Source organism: Haliotis cracherodii, unplaced genomic scaffold, assembly GCF_022045235.1.
Source record: "Haliotis cracherodii isolate W230 unplaced genomic scaffold, xgHalCrac1.p SCAF_8, whole genome shotgun sequence".
Lineage (NCBI taxonomy): Eukaryota > Metazoa > Mollusca > Gastropoda > Lepetellida > Haliotidae > Haliotis > Haliotis cracherodii.
The window spans coordinates 13,156,981-13,177,184 of NW_027266341.1; the positions used below are offsets into that span (position 1 = coordinate 13,156,981).

The 20,204-nt window shown below is 42.2% G+C and overlaps 1 protein-coding gene across 2 annotated transcripts in view; it reads right to left on the reverse strand.

The window, feature by feature from the left end:
* Positions 1 to 9,832: 9,832 nt before the first annotated feature.
* LOC139449786 (uncharacterized) overlaps positions 9,833 to 20,204 on the reverse strand; it is a 48,148-nt gene continuing 37,776 nt past the window's right edge. For both annotated transcript variants that reach the window (XM_071231315.1, XM_071231314.1), the window contains 7 exons: positions 19,990 to 20,056; positions 19,166 to 19,214; positions 18,678 to 18,746; positions 16,915 to 16,988; positions 14,409 to 14,560; positions 13,582 to 13,641; positions 9,833 to 13,324 (listed from right to left, as the gene is read on the reverse strand). In XM_071231315.1, coding sequence (XP_071087416.1) covers positions 13,111 to 13,324; positions 13,582 to 13,641; positions 14,409 to 14,560; positions 16,915 to 16,988; positions 18,678 to 18,746; positions 19,166 to 19,214; positions 19,990 to 20,056 — 685 coding nt within the window. In that variant the 3' untranslated portion in view covers positions 9,833 to 13,110. The remainder of the gene's footprint in view (positions 13,325 to 13,581; positions 13,642 to 14,408; positions 14,561 to 16,914; positions 16,989 to 18,677; positions 18,747 to 19,165; positions 19,215 to 19,989; positions 20,057 to 20,204) is intronic.

The following is a 20,204-nucleotide window of genomic DNA, read 5'->3' on the forward strand; positions in this document are numbered from 1 at the left end:
CTTTAAGATGATGCGGGTGGTGCCTGAGAACCAAGACTCTTTTTTTTCTTTTTTATCCTTAGGGTTTAAGCTATTTCAGTTCTATGAACTTCAACAAGTTGTCACCCATTGGGACATGCTCTACACCCGATTCTGTTGTGACAGTCCTTCCCATCACATGGCTGCTCTTGGAAATATACACCTTGAAAACGTTAACATGACGCCTTGCTTAACTTTCATAAATCCAAGATTTCCATAAGCAGTATCCTTTTGAAATATCCACACAACATTATTCTCACCCATAATGATAAATGTTTAAGATAATCAGACGCCTGCTGAAGTGTTTGTACAAGGAAACTGCATGTTTCTCCTGATGGTTGAAAGTAGGCACATCACACAAGCCAATGATTCTGAAGAAGCAGTTTAAAGGGTAGTCGAGTATCATTGCCATAGCCATAAGATGTCAGTAGATCAAATATTTCATCAGTCTCATTAAAATCATGAATGGTTCTCTGATACAACAACTCTCTGTGTTAACATCTGAGGACACTGACAGACTTCGCATGCGTGAGCCCTGATTGAACTTTGACCCAATCTAAAAGAAGGCTGAGTGGGTTCTTTAGCCAATCAGCTGTCAGCTTTTCGTTGAACACCTTGATTCAGAAATTTTGATTTGTACGAATGTAAAACCCCACAAAAACCATACATCCATGGTGCCCAGAATCAACAGGATGTATGACACTTCCATGACTATATAATGGTGCCGCTAAACGTCTACTTTCGGAACTAGTCATTTTAGTTTGATTTCAAGCTACAGAAATCTAATATGCCGGTTTGACTTGTTATACAGAGTATCAAGCCTTGATACTACTGATTGGCTGAGGAGAAAGTTCCTCTGACGTGACTCCTACAGATCTTCATGTATGGTAGTGAAGTCAAAGGTATCATTATGATGAGATTCTTTCAGTTTCTGTATTTCAATGTGGGTATGTCATTTTGTAAGCAGAAACAAATGTTTGTATCAGAAATGAACACAGAATATGATTTATAAAAATGGCGTTTTAAATAATATGTGGAAATGTGTAGTAAGTAATAGTCAACCTTTTTCAGGTGTATATTTTGCAGGAGTTGTCTCCCTTCATGACAGTGTTGGAAGGGACTATCTGTGCGCTACTCCACAAACTGGCTGTATATAAGATTTGTCTTCATTTATATTTTGTACACTAAGTGTTCTATGATTGTTTTGTACATAATCACAGTTTGAGCTGTAATTCACAGTATGACAAATATCGACTTCTGAACATGTTCTTCAAAAGCCTGCGGTCATCACTTTTTATGTTGGATCACGGATCTACCGACCATATCTTGATCAAATCAGAAAATTTAAAAATAATTCCATCCCCCACACATGCAAAAATATTTGAGACTACTTGAAATTAAGAAAAAACCCATCACAGTTTGACAAGTCATATGATGCTCAGTTACCTTAAACTTTTTCTTCCAAATTTTGCATGCATTTTGCACACTTTTAAAACTTTGAAAGGGAGCTCAATTGACTCCGGAAAATTTGCAGAGTTATATCCCTTGCCAGAAACCCCCATCATGGGTTTGAATCCCAGTTCCCCCTGACGGTTTGTCATCACCATGGTTATGGGTGGTTTCACCAAAGTGGTACTGTGTAAGATAGGCATCACTTCAGACTTTTCTCCCACATGAATCTGACATGCTGTGATATACCGTATTCGACGTAATAAGCGCCCAGGGTGCTCTCAAAATTAGAAATAGGGGGTTCTTATTAGAATATAATGTTGGTGAAAGGGTTGAAAGATAAAAAATTTCGTGGTTTATGCTGACAGCCAGAAATGATACAAAAGAAAAGTCTGTGCGTATTATACACAACAGATATATTTTTCAAGAATTTAATTGCCTGTAATTAAGGGTGCATATAACACACGAGTGCATATGATACATGAATAAATAAGTCTTGTGTACATGGATCAATCGGAAGGGTGCTATTTCGGATTGTTCACTAGCCAACATATCAGCAAATATCACTGTAGGCGCTTATTCAGAGCGGGGCGCTTATTACGTCGAATACGGTAATGGGAAAACTGCTGAAAGCAGCTTTAAACCCAACTCACTATCCCAGAGGTACTTAAACTGTGGCAGAAGTACCGGTAATTTCTTTTCTGATTTTTCCTCCTCCGACTTCTGACTTTGGCTTAAAAAAAATCTGTGATCTAACAAATAAAAACAAGGTCTACTGTTTTTAATGTGTTCCACATGACTGGTTCAGTGTTCCGCTGCAACTGTTGAGAAGCTGTACGTCATACTGTCACTGACAACTCACCTGTTTCATTAAAGGTTGTATGTTACCTGTGATGGCCTTGTTCTATGCAAGATGTTAGTACCATATTAAACCTAATAACTGACATAGAGTTAAGTCATGTGTCAAATTAAATATAGTGGGTGATAGTGAGAGCAACATTTGTTTCTACACAGTGAGGTCAGGGCCACCCTAATACTAGCCATTGTGACCACACATTCCCCTATTTGAGTGACACTTACAAAACGCATAGATGAGAGAACTTCCGCAGCCTTGGGGTCGTCTTATAGGGGATGGACGAGGGGAGAGGGGGTGTTAATTAATGAACCGTGTACTGAGAGTTTTTTACATTACCATCATACAGCAGCATCAATAACAGGCGCCAGTGAACCCATAGGATTCAAACCAGTCTTGTCAGGGATCGAACACACTGCCCTGTTGACTACTGAGGTATTGATGAACATACCATGTGGGAGAGGTTTTATGGATGCTGCTTCTGAAGTTATAGTTTCTAAATCTATTTGTATCTGAATGCATATCATGATTAATATTCATGCATTTCCAGTCAATCCAGGTATCATTTATTAGGTTTAACATGGTACCTGTGTAACTGTCGTCTTCTCTTGCAGGGTGTTGTCCTTGGAGATGTGTGTAAATTTAAACATTCCTCTTGTCAATAAATGTTCATAAACAGAATTCCTGTAACGTTTGCATTGTTGTGTTCTGGATTAAAAAATAATTAGTTTGAACAAAATATATTATTTAATGTAATTTATGCTTTCAGTGTATGTTCAGACACTAACTATTTTTCACATAATATATTTTCATGTAGTGGTATCATCCAGGTATATCTTGCAGAAGCAGAAGCTTCTTCAGTTGCAGTATTTCTGCTAGTCCAATCCTTCTTGTAAAGTCATTATTAATGTTTAGTTATTGTGCCAACAACTTGGGAGTGTGAAAGTAACTGTTGACATTTGTTACAAGATTATTGCACTTATATTGTTGTTTAACGCTGCACTCAGCACTTGTCCAGCTGAATGACGTCAGTCTGTCAATAATCCAGTCTGGACCAGACAATCCAGGGATATTCCACTTCTGTCATGGTGGCATGTAGATGATGAGTGAGTGAGTTAGGTTTAACGCCACTTTTAACAATATTCCTGTTATATCATGGTGTGCAAGCTTAATAAGGGAGGAAAGCCCGAAGTGACGTAGGGTTCAAAGGTTAACCACTTCGGTGAAATCCATGAGCCCGTGTATGGTGCTGACAAACCTAGAAACATAATCGGGGCGAACTGAGATTCGAACCCACAATCATAAGTTCTGCACAGCGAATTGCGGCGCCTTAGGCAACTGGGCACCTGTGCCCCCTGTAGTTGATGAAGTCTGGACCGAGCAATCCAGTGACTGAAAGCATGCGCAGTAGGGCTGGGACGGTCAATCTCCATGGCTACACAACAAGTTGGTAAATGTTCGCATTTCTTTATGACTATGCACGCATTCCTTTCGACTCTTATTTGTTTCAGTAAAGATAGCATCGGCAATCATGAGGTACGGAGAACATACACCAGTACCTACATGAAATTCCCACAAGGGAACTTAACAGAAAAATGTGAGGCCTTTGTTAACCATTTATACAAAATTTATGACAGCAGTCTTCACTAAAACCCCCAAAAATACATCAGGGAACAAACATCTTTGTGTGTTCGTTGTTTACTACAGACTCATCAATATTTCAGCTATATGACAGCAACTGGTAAGTCTCAGCCAGACAATCCAGTGACAGATATTATGAGCACCGATCAACGTAATCAGGGCACAACATCCAATCAACCAAGTCAATGAGCCTGACCACCTGATCCGCCTGATACGACCAGCATAGATTGCTGAGGACCAATTCTAACCTGGAATCCCCATAGGGATAACCTTATAGAAAAACAACAACAGAAATATATATATATATATATAAAATGTTTATTTCCCATGTTCCAACCCAAATATAACATACTATGTATATTAGTACATGAGTACACCCTATATAAGCATACACTGCTCCCTAGGTGGTGTATACACCAACATACACCACTGAACACAACACTATACAGTTGTTGTTTCTTTACACAGTTTGTTGCATCAACATACCCCACTGTACACATCAACATACCCCACTGTACACATCAGTGAGTGAGTGAGTATGGTTTTACGCCGCTTTTAGCAATATTCCAGCAATATCACGGCGGGGGACCCCAGAAACGGGCTTCACACATTGTACCCATGTCGGAAATCGAACCCAGGTCTTCGGCGTGACGAGCGAACGCTTTAACCACTAGGCTACCCGACCGCCCCACTGTATACATCAAGAAACACCACTGTACAAGGACACTGCTATGGACATATTGTACAATTTATTTAAAATATATATCTGATATTTACATACACATCACATACATTCCTTTTACAACATAGAAACTCCTCCATCACTACGCCTGGAAACATCGATGTCACTTAAATGCTTACAAAAGAACACCCTGTCAGACAAGGACAGGTATCCCAATGTACACTTTTTACAAAATCTGTATTCTTCTAATAAATGTATTGCACACAAACATTCAGAAGATTCAATTAATTTTTCATCCATCTTTAACGTTTTCTTGAAATTCTACATCCATATACACTGCCGATGAAGTTAAAGACCATGCAATTCTTTCATAATACTATAGTTAATGTCATGGCAGAATAGCTATTGTAATTTGAAAGAATAGTGGTCCTTAACTTCTTTTAAGTAGTATATGATGGACAATTCACTTGTACAGAAAATACATAAAAAAACATGTTCTTAAACTTTGACCTTAATACCATCCATCACTTTGATCAGGTGTGAGGTTGTCGAACAAATGGCCGATTCTAAATCACATCAAGACTTACTGATTGGTCCATTGTGTGACTGACTGGTTTGTAAATGCCATACTGTCACATTAGACTATAATGCATATCCAATGAAAGCTCCTGTATTCCCGTTTGAAGCAATATTTGAAATGCAAAAATATATCATGTTAATGAGTTATTCTCAATTACACGGCTTTAAGCAACGTTCCAGCAGTATTACGAGGACACCAGAAAATGGCTTCACACACTGTACCCATGAGGAGAATCAAACTCGGGGCTCCTGCGTGACGAGCGAATGCTGTAACCTTTAGGCTACCCAACCTCCCTGGGAAGCTAGTTTGTTAGTTGTTTATTGTTGTTTAACGCCCCACTCAGCAATATTCCAGCTACATGACGGCGGTCTGTATATAATCGAGTCTGGACCAGACAATCCAGTGATTGATATAATGAACATCGATCCATGCAATTGTCAACGAGTCTGACCACCCGATCCCGTTAATCACCTCTTACGACAAGCTAGGTAGTGTATGGATGCAGGATTGGTCGGCCAGTGTCACTGCTGTGACAAGACATGGATATGTCAGCATTTGAGGTCCAATATATTTTGATCCTTTGGAACCATAAATCTTATCGTCTATCTTATTTTAAGAAATGCAAGCTAAAATATTGATGAATTGAAAACGTCAAGTAACACTGAATGACAGTATCCGGTTCCTGGAGAGTTCATGAGGTTCACCTGTGTTACATATACTGAGAATGGAAGGATAAAACTTGATAAAACAAATAAAACATGACATGAGATTAAAACAAAATTAGCCCGAAATGAAACAAGACTAGATGAAAGCTCCAATCAATAACCCTTAATAATGCTTGTTTGATGTGATCATGGTTCAACTAAAACATCATTATTGGTCTCCATAGGATACTGGTCGTATAACACATTCAGCACAGAGGTATATGTACAATGTTATCCTTCATAATGCTGCAATGGGCAGGCATGTATGTCATGTATTAGTGAGCAGATCAGTATATACATATTTACATTCACAAAAAGTCCCATTCAGGAACAATACTTGATGGTTATAGTGTTCAGAAAGATAAAAAAATTCAAGACATGAAGTAGTCTAGCAAGCCACACCACCTACAATAGTTGTCTGACTGGTGATCAAATTGTTTACACTGCTAGGACATAAATGATTTTATACTCTAAAACAGTTGCTATGGTAACCACTGCTTCATTAGGTAACCTTAATGTACAAATTACTTAAAAACTTCCGTTGAACAAAATGAGAAATCACTTCGACTGGAATAAAAAGGAATATTGATCCTGTGATATGGCAAGATAATTAAACAGACATCATCATGGTCATACATGTAAACATTTTAACATTTGGTCAAATGTATCGTATCATTTACTATTATGTCTCAGCTTGATGGTCTGAGACTGATGAGTCGGAAAATGAAGTATTTCATTAATATTGCAGAGTGCAAGCATCCTGTGGATGAAGCATCTCTTGAATTTCCCGACCATGGGCACCAACGATCATTGTTTGGCTGAATCTGGGATTTGAGCCAACAACAAATGATCCCATCAGCAAAGGGACACTACTTTTCAGTTTCAAAGGGACATAACTCTTCAGCTTCATCATATGATACTGTGCTGTCCAAACATTCATAAAATATTTCATATGTGAGCATAAAACCATGTATATATGAACCACATGTATTAAAACCATCATATATGGAAGAGAAACAATTCAAATACTCGTTGTTTAGGATGAATGTCAACTTTAGGGTACAAAAAATAAATATAATTAAAATAATATCATTGGATTATGTTTTGCTGAAATAAAACTTTACTTTTTATCATGGGAAACATATTATCGAAATCATTTTTAACCCGGTAACTTTCTTTCAACCATTATGACGATGTCACACTATTGTTGTAGCAGGCGATTCAGAAGCCAGGAACTCACTCGCCATTCTGAACCTGCATTTGAAAGATGTAAAACTGACGCAACTACTGGTCATTATGCAAAATTATAGAGAAATATCAATAATAACATGATTTAAGTTACTGAAATCACTGTAAAAAATCAGGGGTTGCTGATTCTATTTCTGGAGTCAACATTACAGAATACATCATCCACGTGTGATCAACGGGGCACCCAGAGATGCTGCTCTCCCCATACAAGATGCACCCTGTACAGATATAAGGCACATGTAGACTGTGCGCAGTCCTCAGGCTGCAGGCAGCCTTGGCTTCATACTGGCTCTTCATTAACTTCTTAATGTTAGGATGGAACAAACCTCTACAACAAGCGTGATTTCAGAATTATTATTTTTCTAATAAAAACATTATTCGGTGTTTTGCACTGTGACTTGTACACCATTATTAATCATGATAACACTAGCTGTACTCTGGTTTAAGGTACATGTATTACACTTACAGTGGCTGAAGTGTTACAGCATGCACTGCTGAATATTGGTTGGTTGGTTTGTTGTTTTAACGCCGCACTCAGCAATATTCCAGCTATATGACGGCGGTCTGTAAAAATAATCAAGTCTGGACCAGACAATCCAGTGATTGATATCATGAGCATCGATCCACGCAATTGGAATCGATGACATGCATCAACCAACTCTGTGAGCCTGACCACCCGATACCCTTTTTTACGAATACCATGCTGCAATGTGACATGTCAACTCGTTTGTCCTACCTAATAACCGAAGATGACAATGTTATAAAATATATATATACAGTAAACTACGTTTATAACAAACACGTTATAACAAACTGATCGATAAAACAAACTTAGTTTTTAGTCCAGGTCATTTGTTGTATATATGCTGTATATATGTATATAACGAACCACGGTTATTACCAACTAAAATTAGTGGTCCCTTTGAGTTAGTTATGACCATAGTTTACTGTACTTGATTGCAAATCCCCACCCAAATATCCTTGATGTCTACAACCCACAGGGCTCCAGGTAAAAATAGGTCCCCAGCAACCTATGCATGTCTAAATGAACAGTGTGGTCAGTGTGGTGATTTGGTTGATTATAACCGTAGTTTACTGAATTTCAAATGACGCATGTATGTTGTTGCTTGTGCTAGTGTCCTAAATAAGAGGGGGTCCTAGTGTCCTAAATAAGAGGGGGTCCTAGGGTCCTAGGGTCCTTAGGGTCTTCCTCTGTGGTACTTGAATCGAGGCATCCCTAAACCTTCAACTATTAACATCAGGGTAACAACAAGGACCCTTAACTTTCATGCATAATATTGAAAACTAAATAGTGCATAAACTTGTAAATAAACAATGTGGATAAGCTTTTCTGAGAAGGTCACAGAAACCCTTGCATCATTAACCAGCATATTCAAAGAAAACATGTAAATCATATGCATTAAGACAGGTCAGAGGTCAGACAGTTCTCTTCTGATTGGTCATACCATGTAATGCCATGTGGTCCCTGGCAAGTATAATAACTGGACTGGAGCATTGTGGGTTACACCAGTCATGTAACAAGGTAGTGTTCCCATTAACAACCATACAAGCAACAAGCAACGAATCCCACACCACAACACCATGAGTGAGAGAGTGAGTGAGTGAGTGAGTGAGTGAGTTTGGTTTTACTCCGATTTTAGCAATATTCCCGCAATATCACGGCTGGGGACACCAGAAATGGGCTTCACACATTGTACCCATGTCGGGAATCGAAACTGGATCTTCGGCATGATGAACCACCATTAGGCTACCCGACCGCCCCCTCAAATATTTTACTGTTAAATAAATCACGCTTCGTTCTTTATTGTTCTTAGTGATTTATCACATAGCTATCTCATACAAGTGTATAAACCACCGCATCACCACAGTGTATAAACATATGAATAAATAAAGTAGAAAACGCTCTCCATGTGAAGGCTACAGAAACCCTTGTATTCTGGCTCCAGCAAGAGCAAACCCAGCAAGTGCTCTAACCAAGGAGCCATCAGATAACAGTAATATTTCTCATGCGACATATGCAACAGCCTTGCAGTTTTTTGCTCTACCCACAGCTTCAATGCCAGACAATGGTACACACGTCCACACAAAGTTCATGCACAGTGTAGGCTGGCATGACTTTCCTTGAGTAAGAAACGGCCATATGTATTCACAGGTGATGCAGAAACATAGTGTATACAAGCACAATCTCATTAAAAACAGATCTTAGTTCTCGCTACCGCTAAACATCTGAAGATCTGAAGACATTCCATTAGGGGTCACATCAGAACGACCTTTCATCTGACTAATCAGAACCTTGCTTACCAGATCATGAAAGTGACAGTCGGAATGTGATTTCTAATCATGCAGCCTTGAAAACTTTAAAACAGGGTATTCTGAACGATAGTTACGGGCTTAACGACTGAATCTATACAATCTAGACCATACATTGGCAATTCAAGAATGTTTTTTTGTTCAGGTTTCAAATTTTTAAGCGAGATTTGTCAAAATATGTTTCGAAGCGTAGTCGCCAATTTGAAATTAGTGCCGTAAAGCACGAGAAAGCTTCCTTCTGATTGGCTAATGTCGACTTCTTGTCAGTGATTCCATTGGTCGGTCAGAGTTTCGTGAAAGGTCGGTCTGAGGTGACCCGTAATGGGATGTCCTCAGATCTTTGTTTAGCGGCAGCGAGAACTAAGATCTGATTTTAATGAGATTGTATACAAGCTGTGAGGTATTGACGATGGTATAGCCCTGGCTGACTAATGCCAAGCAGGTGTTACACAAGGCCAATATGAAAAATACATGACACACGTGACCTTTACAACACAAAATTAAAAAAATCTTTACATTTTGAACAGAAAACAGTCACAACTGCTCTACAAACAACATTGTGTAAACCTTAAACATTGGCTATGGATTTGGTGCATAGTATGGTGATCAAGTAGCCCAGTGCTGTCTACCAAGGCTGCAATTATTGATAAGGATATTAAGAAGATGTACTTCAAGATATGACAGTGACATTAGATATGTCTGATGAACAAGGGGTGTGGCAGTTATCACTGATTTGTGCATAACAGATTCTGATATAGCATGAATTGTGAATAATTTCCCTAAATGATTTTCAAATTATATCTCACAAGAAAGTTTCATTGAATGCAAAAAGAAAGAGGTACAAACTAATACTCAAATGATGTTAGTTTCAGTGAAAATAGCAACATTGAATACAATTTCATGCGTCTCGTGTCCTCCATATTTTGTCAAACATGGATATACCCTATAGATAAGTCGTTGAACACAATCACACAGCTACATCACATTGTTTGATAGGCATTTCTTAGAAGTTGACAGATAACAAAGTAGATACAAATATGGACAACAACTGTATAATAAAGTTGTTATCTCCCTTTATAGCTAAAATGGATAGAATTATCATAAAAACGCCCGCATGTTATCAGAAATGAGCCGGCCACTGTAACTTGATAATGCCCTCATATTACTTGACGACGGGCCATTATCACGCCCGTTGTTAGGTGACGTCATAGGATGGGGATAGGTGACGTAACGTTCAATAGTGACGTCATCTGGTTTGTTCTATGATGTTTCCATGTTTGTAAAAGTGGGTCAGTGACATTCGTGTTGATTGCAGTAAATGTTTCAAAATCGACATTGTTGTTTCTTTTTATTTGATAACAAATTCCATCCATTTTAGCTATAATAACGGTAACGCTATTTTTCAGGGCATTATCATTTGCAGAAGCCCTCGGTCTTTTCAACTGCCCTCCTTTGTCGGGCAGTTAATGGAAGACCTCAGGCTTCTGCAAATGATAATGCCCTGAAAAATAGCGTTACCCATATATTGTACAGCATAGTTACAATACTAGTTTACCCAAGTGAGTGATCCATAATTACAGCCATGTTGTGGGTCTACATATTTCGTCATGGTGCATCTGTCCCAGTAAACTAGTATCTTGAACACAGCAAAATGAACAGAAACTCACGAACTAAACTTGTAAAAAAACAAGTAAAATATCATAGATACCATCTTAAACATGTTTATAGCTTTTGACAGAATTCAAGATATAAAACATAATGAGGTGATTTCCCCAAGGCAAGCCTGAACCAAGGCTACCATCTGAAAACTACCAACACAATTCAGCAGAATGCACTCATGACACATACGCTCAGGTAAAACAAGATTCCTGTAATTTAGACACATGGAAGACCATATGGACGGATCAGCTCTCCATTTAAGTTAAAATAAATTATTTGACGTGTTAATCACAATATGTGATGATATATGCACTTGACAGAGATCAGGGGAGGAGGATACCTGTGAGTGTACAGTAACTCTCGTATCCTTCATTGTTGAAACCCAGCAGTCAAGCCGAATACACTAGAGGGGCCAGACAAACAGTGATCAGATCCATATATTTCCACACAATGGCATCCACTCATTGGCTATTCAGAATATCATGTTTGTTGTTTATTGCCGCACTCAGCAATATTATAACCGTGTGTGTGTGTGTGTGTGTGTGTGTGTGTGTGTGTGTGTGTGTGTGTGTGTGAGTGTGAGAGTGAGTGAGTGAGTGAGTGAGTGAGTGAGTGAGTGAGTTGGGTTTAACGTTTCAACATTATTCCAGTTATATCACGGCGTGTGAGCTTAATGTGGGAGGAAAGCCCGAAGTGATGCAGGTCTCAGACCTTCATCACTTGGGTGAAACTCATAAGCAAGGGATTGGTGCTGACAAACCTTGAAACATAATCAGGGTGAATGGGGATTGAAACCCATAATCATTGGTTTCTGGTGTGTACAACGAACACAACTGCACCGCTAATTGCAACACCTTAGCTGACTGGACCAGCCGTGCCTCCACAACCACAAGATAGCAGCCTGTAAACAGTCAAGCCTGGACCAGATGATCCAGTGATTGATATTATGAGCAACAGTCCACACCATCATCCAAGTCACTGAGCCAGGCACCTGTCGCCTTATGCAGTCAACATAAGTTGCTAGGGACCTATTTGAACTCAGAATTCAAAAGGGTCCCTTCATAATTTGTATCCAGTGCTTTGTTATATTAACAGAGTAACACTAATTGCAATAGTTCAATCACTCATACTAACAACATAACAAAGATTCAACTGTAAACGCCAATGTTCAAGCAGTATTTGTGTTTTGTTTACATTTGATGAAGTGCTAGTTAATAGGATGTAGGCCTCTACAAATTGATGACATTTTTTGGTCCCAAGTGGGTAGCTAAAGAAGATTTAAAAAAAATAAATAAATAAAAAGCTATTATTTTCTTCCCTTGTTTTCAATTGGTTCCAAGCAACTAATGCTGGTCGAAGAGGCATGGCTGGTCGGGCTCAGTGACTTGGTTGATAGCATGCCATTGTACCCTGACAGTGTGACTCATTGCAGGAATGTCTGGTCCAGATTCGATTACTAGTATATACAGGCCATCCTCAAATACAGTAAAGTACGGTTATAACGAACTCAAAGGGACGACTAATTTTCGTTCGTTATAACCGTAGTTCATCATAAGCATTTATACAGCATAACTACAGCAAATAGTCAGGACCAGCAAAGTAAGTTCGCTATATCCGTCAGTTCATTATAAGCGTGTTCATTGTAACTGTAGTTTACTGTAGCTGGAATATTCCTGAGTGCAACGTTAAACAACAAACAAACAAACAAACAAACAAACATTCTTACACCTCATCTAAGAGTATGATGTACATTTTATATGCCGGTCTGGTCCACTTGCCCACACACTACAGGTATAGTGCCACTCCGTTATGTTTTACTTTGTGTCCATGTGTAGCCCAGACCCAACCCACACGGTACATTATCATGATTATACAATGACTATTGGCAGCATGAGATACAGATGCATAAAACAAGCACACTTTACACAATCACTGGCACTATATGTTAATGAAGGCCAGGGTTTTTGAGTGCTTTGGTTACATTGTTGACAACACTTGACAATGTTGTACTTGATATCGTGCTAACTTTGGTGGTGGACAAGACTGATGATGTTGCGTTGGCCACTGTTGTTGTCAGTGTTGACAATGTCAGGGCTGGCCTCTCGGTACTTTCATTGGTATACAATCTATTTATAGCATCAATGGTCCCAATTAAAGTCCTGAAACAAATCATAAGCAATATTTCAATACAACAAACAGATAACCAAAAGATTTCATCCCATGGATCAGATCATGCAGATAACAAGAGAAGCATTCTGTTATATTCGCCACTAGTCCAAAGCCCAAGTCTAGTAATTTATTCAAATATACGTCCATATATTAACACTAACATCCACAGAAAAGATATCAAGTGAAAAGTTCAGGACATGGTGGTGTCAGTACCAGACAGACCATCAAACATGTACAAAGGACTTACCCGATGACGCCAATTGCAATGAGTGACCAGTCCGTCACTTTCTGAGACAATGACAGAGATCTGAAATACAAGCATGATTGAAGGTGACAAGCAATATCACAGTTATTGAGTGAGTGAGCTTGGTATTTTGCTGCCTTGAACAGTAGTCAGGTCAGCTTTGTGTGGGTGATAAGTAAGGCTGCAACATTTTGTCCTGACACAATACACATTGTGCACATCTTGGCAGTAAGTTTGTGATACCATGGATATCACATAAAACACAGAAAAAAACATGTTATACATAACATTGCTTAACATAGAATAACGATGCACTGAAAATGCTGAGGTGGAAGATGTTGGCTAGTAACAGATGTGGTATTCCTTAGTGGCTGGACCAGTGAAGGGTTAGAATACGTCTTCAGCAATCAATGCTTGTCTTAACAGGCGACTTTGTTTGTCACAATTGGCGACTTATGGGACCTGGTGGTTAGGTTTGACTTGGTTGATGCATGTCATTGTGACCTGTGAATATCCAGGGTAGAATAGGTCTTCAGAACCATGCTTGCGGTAAAAGGTGACCATGCTTGTAGTAAGAGGCGACTAACGGGATCGGGTGGTCAGGCTAGCTGACTTGGTTGATGCATGTCATCGTATCCCAATTGTGTGGATCGATGCTCATGTTATCAATCACTGGATTGTCTGGACATCAATTAATCCCAATTGCATAGATCGATGCTCATGATATCAACCAGTGGATTGCCTGGTCCTGACTTGATTATTTACAGAGAGCCGTCAAATAGCTGGAATATTGCTGAGTATGATGTTAAACAATAAACAAACCAACTTACTGGCTGAATATCCTGAGATGGAAGATGCCGGGAAGGATGAAGGCCAGGAGGGTACAGCAGCTCGCTCCCACCAGCGCCATCAGGTTAGCGAAGTTGGGAATCATCAAGACGACAACACCCGTACACAGCACCATACATGCCCGCAGGATGTTCTGAAAGTACAGGGGGTACAATAAATTTGAGGATTCCATGGGTATTTCACTGACTGAACATCTCCAATAGCAATCAGGCCCAATATGCATGATATAAGCAGTTCTCATGTGGCATTCTAGCAGCAGTATAGATGTGAGCTTAAAATGGGGTTTAACGTTTCGTTCAAGATTATCACACTAATATTGCAGCGTGTATGCACATATGTGCATGTGGTTTCATTGTGCTAGACCACTGAGATAGCATACGACAGTTTAACACAGATACCCCTCTCAGACACAGTATACTGATTCTGAATGGAGCAGTCCTTGTTTTTCCCCTCAATGCCAAGCGCCAGGGAAGGTAACAAGTACCATTTTTTAAAGTCTTTTGGTATGATGCGGCCGGGGATTGAACCACCGACCTTCCAATCTCCGGGCAGACACTCTATCCACTAGACCACGGAGGCAGTCCCACTAGACCAAGGAGGCAGTCCACTACACCAGCGAGGCGGTCCACTACACCAGCGAGGCGGTCAATTAGACCACAGAGGCGATACACTAGGCCACAGAGGCGACCACTAGACCACGGAGGTGGCCACTAGACCAAGGAGGCGGTCCCACTAGACCATGGAGGCGGTCCCACTAGACCATGGAGGCGGTCCCACTAGAACACGGAGGTGGTCCCACTTGACCAAGGAGGCAGTCGACTAGACCACAGAGGCGGTACACTAGGCCACGGAGGCGGTACACTAGACCACAGAGGCGGTACACTAGGCCACGGAGGCGGCCACTAGACCATGGAGGCGGTCCCACTAGACCAACTAGGCAGTCGACTAGACCACGGAGACGGTACACTAGACCACGGAGACGGTACACTAGGCCACGGAGGCAGCCACTAGACCACGGAGGCGGTCCAACTAGACCAAGGGGGCAGTCGACTAGACCACGGAGGCGGTCCAACTAGACCAAGAAGGCAGTCGACTAGACTATGGAGATGGTCCACTAGACCTTGGAGGCGGTACACTAGGACGAGGAGGCGGTACACTAGGACGAGGAGGCGGTACACTAGGACGAGGAGGCGGCCACTCGGCCAAGGAGGCAGGCGACTAGACCACAGAGGCGGCCACTAGGCCGAGGAGGCGGCCACTAGGTCAGGGAGGCGGCCACTAGGCCAGGAAGGCGGCCACTAGGCCAGGGAGGCGGCCACTAGGCCTGGGAGGCAGTACACTAGGCCAGGGAGGCGGCCACTAGGCCAGGGAGGCAGTACACTAGGCCAGGGAGGCAGCCACTAGGCCAGGGAGGCAGTACACTAGGCCATGGAGGCAGTACACTAGGCCAGGGAGGCAGTACACTAAGCCAGGGAGGCAGTACACTAGGCCTGGGAGGCAGTACACTAGGCCTGGGAGGCGGCCACTAGGCCTGGGAGGCAGTACACTAGGCCATGGAGGCAGTACACTAGGCCAGGGAGGCAGTACACTAAGCCAGGGAGGCAGTACACTAGGCCTGGGAGGCGGCCACTAGGCCAGGGAGGCGGCCACTAGGCCAGGGAGGCGGTACACTAGGCTAGGGAGGCGGTACACTAGGCCGAGGAGGCGGTACACTAGGCTAGGGAGGCGGTACACTAGGCTAGGGAGGCGGTACACTAGGCCGAGGAGGCGGCCAATAGGCCGAGGAGGCGGCCAATAGGCCAGGGAGGCAGTACACTAGGCCAGGGAGGCGGTACACTAGGCCAGGGAGGCGGTACACTAGGCCAGGGAGGCGGTACACTAGGCCAGGGAGGCGGCCACAAGGCCAGGGAGGCGGTACACTAGGCCAGGGAGGCAGTACACTAGACCAGGGAGGCGGTACACTAGGCCGAGGAGGCAGTACACTAGGCCACGGATGCGGTACACTAGGCCACGGAGGCGGTCACTAGGCCACGGAGGCGGTACAGTAGGCAATGGAGGCGGCCACTAGGCCGAGGAGGCGGACACTAGGCCACGGATGCGGTACACTAGGCCACGGAGCCGGTCACTAGGCCACGGAGGCAGTACACTAGGCCAGCAGTATAGAGAGGAAAGTGGTTTACAACTTCTGGCTCACCATCTCAGCTACAGTACCTTGGTGTTATTTCTTGTTCGGGTCACATAGAATAGCCCACCATTTCAGTTCTACATATTGTACACAAAAACACAGGCCACAGCTGTGGGCAAGCAAATCAATGCAACTATCGAACTACTTCAGCTTAACATTGACATAGACTATTATAGCACTACAGTCACTTTGTTATCCAGGACCCTGGTCACAAGTCTGTCCATGTGCCTCCAGTTTATAGTTAAAGGGCTACACCACCGCCCCTAAGAAACAGGGCATGACAACATGCATGGGGAACTCACCCCTTTCAAATAGTTCTTATCTGCATCTGTGATTGTGTATCGCTCTAAGATCTTCATCACCGGAAACATCATCACTGCAACACACAACACAACAACAAGTCAGATCTCCCAAAGGAGTAGAAGATGTCAGACACAGTAACACTTATGATGATACCTTCCCAATGTGCCTACAGTCCCAATGTGCCTACATTCCCAATGTGCCTACAGTCCCAGTGTGCCTACAGTCCCAATGTGCCGACAGTGGCATTGTGCCTATACTACTGTCTGGCTGAGAGTCATATGTTGGTACTGGTTTTCAATTGTCATGCATTGTTATGAGAGCAAATATATTGTAATCAACATCACTCTCTGAATCTCTACTGTAGGAGGTTGCTGGCTGTAGACTAGATATTATCATGATTATCTACAACTGGATCAAGGAAAAGGATTACTTTCCACAAAGGCTACTATCAACAAGAGTTACTTTCAATAAGGGCTACTATCAAGCCCACCAGCGCTAACTTCCTCAAAGGCTACTACCCACCAGGGCTAGTCTCCCCAAAGGCTACTACCCACCAGGGCTAGCTTCCTCAAAGGCTACTACCCACCAGGGCTAGCTTCCTCAAAGGCTACTATCAAGCCCACCAGGGCTAGCTTCCCCAAAGGCTACTACCCACCAGGGCTAGCTTCCCCAAAGGCTACTACCCACCAGGGCTAGCTTCCTTAAAGGCTACTATCCACCAGGGCAACTTCCCCCAAAGGCTACTATCCACCAGGGCTACTAGCCCCAAAGGCTACTATCAACCAAGACTGCTTTCCCCAAAGGCTACTATCAACCAGGACTACTTTCCCCAAAGGCTACTATCAACCAGGACTGCTTTCCCCAAAGGCTACTATCCACAATGGCTACTTTCCCCAAAGGCTACTATCAACCAGGGCTCCTATCCACAAGGGCTACTTTCCCCAAAGGCTCCTATCAACCAGGACTGCTTTCCCCAAAGGCTACTATCCACAATGGCTACTTTCCCCAAAGGCTACTATCAACCCGGGCTACTATCCACAAGGGATACTTTCCCCAAAGGCTACTATCAACCAGGGCTAGTTTCCCCAAAGGATACTACCACAAGGGCTACTTTCCCCAAAGGCTACTATCCACAAGGGCTACTTTCCCCAAAGGCTACTATGCACAAGAGCTACTATACACCTGGGCTACATTCCCCAAAGGCTACTTCCTACAAGGATTACTTTCCCCAAGGGCTACTATCTGTGAATATCTGGGGTAGAAAAGGTCTTCAGCAACCCATGCTTGCCGTGAAAGGCGACTTGTCGTAAGAGGCGACTAATGGAATCGGGTGGTCAGACTCGCTGACTTGGTTGATGCATGTCATCGTTTCCCAATAGCGTGGATCGATGCTCATGATATCAACCATTGGATTGTCTGGCCCAGACTCGATTATTTACAGCCCGCCGTCATATAGCTGGAATATTGCTGAGTGCTGTGTTAAACAACAAAGAAAGAAAGACTATACACCAGGGATACTTTCCCCAAAGGTTACCATCCACAAGGGTTACTTTTCCAAAAGGCTACCATCCACAAGGGTTACTTTCCCCAAAGGCTACTATCCTCTACTTTCCACAAAGGCTACTTTCTACATGTTGCTACAGTCTAGGGCTACTATCAATAGAGGCCAGCATCTACCAGGGCTGTTATCAACAAGGGCCACTATCCATCATGACTCCAACATACTGATGCTACTGTATGCCGAGGCTGAAGGTCTACTCACCAGGATATGTACAGTACAAGGCTATACAGAGGAAGGACTTGACTATCATACTGAAGTCTATAGATTGACCTGAAACACAAATCACACATCTCTACACCAAGACAACATCACAATCAATATCAAAATGATCGCCAGACAGAGTGAGTGAGTGAGTATGGTTTTACGCCGCTTTTAGCAATATTCCAGCAATATCACAGCGGGGAACACCAGAAATGGGGTTCACACATTGTACCCATGTCGGGAATCGAACCCGGGTCTTCGGCGTGACGAGCTAACGCTTTAACCACTAGGCTACCCGACCGCCCCGCCAGACAGAGAAACAAGTATCATCTTTTGACGTCTTTTGACATGGTGTGGCTGAGAATCGAACCCCGACCTTCTGCTCTCCGGGCAGACACTCTACCACTAGACCACGGAGGCAGTCATCATTACATAGCATAAACACATTGTCATGGAAGCAAAGGTACTCCCTGTCATATCAGTCTTACCTTTAGGTAAATTCAGAGTTATTATCTGATTCGTCTCTGGTCCAAATGACTGCAACATAAGAAGATAGTAAGTTACTGAAGCTCACTGCACATCTAGGACTGTAGGTAATGTGGAATGGGGTTTAGAGTTAAAGATCCTATCATCTAGTGGGTGGTTTAATCAGTGTCTAGAAAACAAGTGTCACATGTTAAGATGTTTTGTCTCTGCATATTGTATTGGCCATTGTCGTTGGTGAGGTAAGATAAAATGAGGTTTAACGTTGGTCCAAGATTATTGCACTTATATAGCAACGTGCATGCATGCATGCGTGTGGCTGCTTGTACTAGCCCAGACTGATGCCGATTTATAGTGCTAGCACACTGAGATACCATGCTGTAATTTTAACATGAATACCCCACTCAGACACATTATACAGATACTGAGCCGACCAGTCCCTGTTTTAGCCTCTTAATGCCGAGCGCAAGACAGGGTAATAACAAGTACCATCTTTTAATGTCTTTTGGGATGACAGGGCTGTGGATCAAACCACAGACCTTCCACTTCCGGGTAGACACTTTATCCACTAGATCACAGAGGCTGTCCGCTGACAGTGAGTGAGTCTGTCAGATTTTACACCGTTTCTATCAATACCCCAGAAAATAAAACTGTCTTTACACGTTACACCCAGAGTAGATGACCTCGACCTTCAGTGGACAAGTCAATACTACAAGGCAGACGCCTTCCAGAGCCATAATAGAGATTCCCCCAGTCTGAGTTGACTATAGAATATCAGAACAAGCACCATTGATGAATCAGAAGCGTAGGAAAAGAAAACATAACTCACCAAATACCCACAAGCTCCAAATGATATATATAGTGTGGTTACAATAACCATCGTTGTTATAAAAAATCTGAAAGGTAAAAATGCAATGAAAGCGCAAGAAATGACTGGATAACATTTATCATATACAAGAATGAAACATTTATGGTAATTTTTGTTTGTTTGTTTGTTTGTTGTTGGTTGTTTAACACCACAGGAAAATTGCTCTGTAATACATC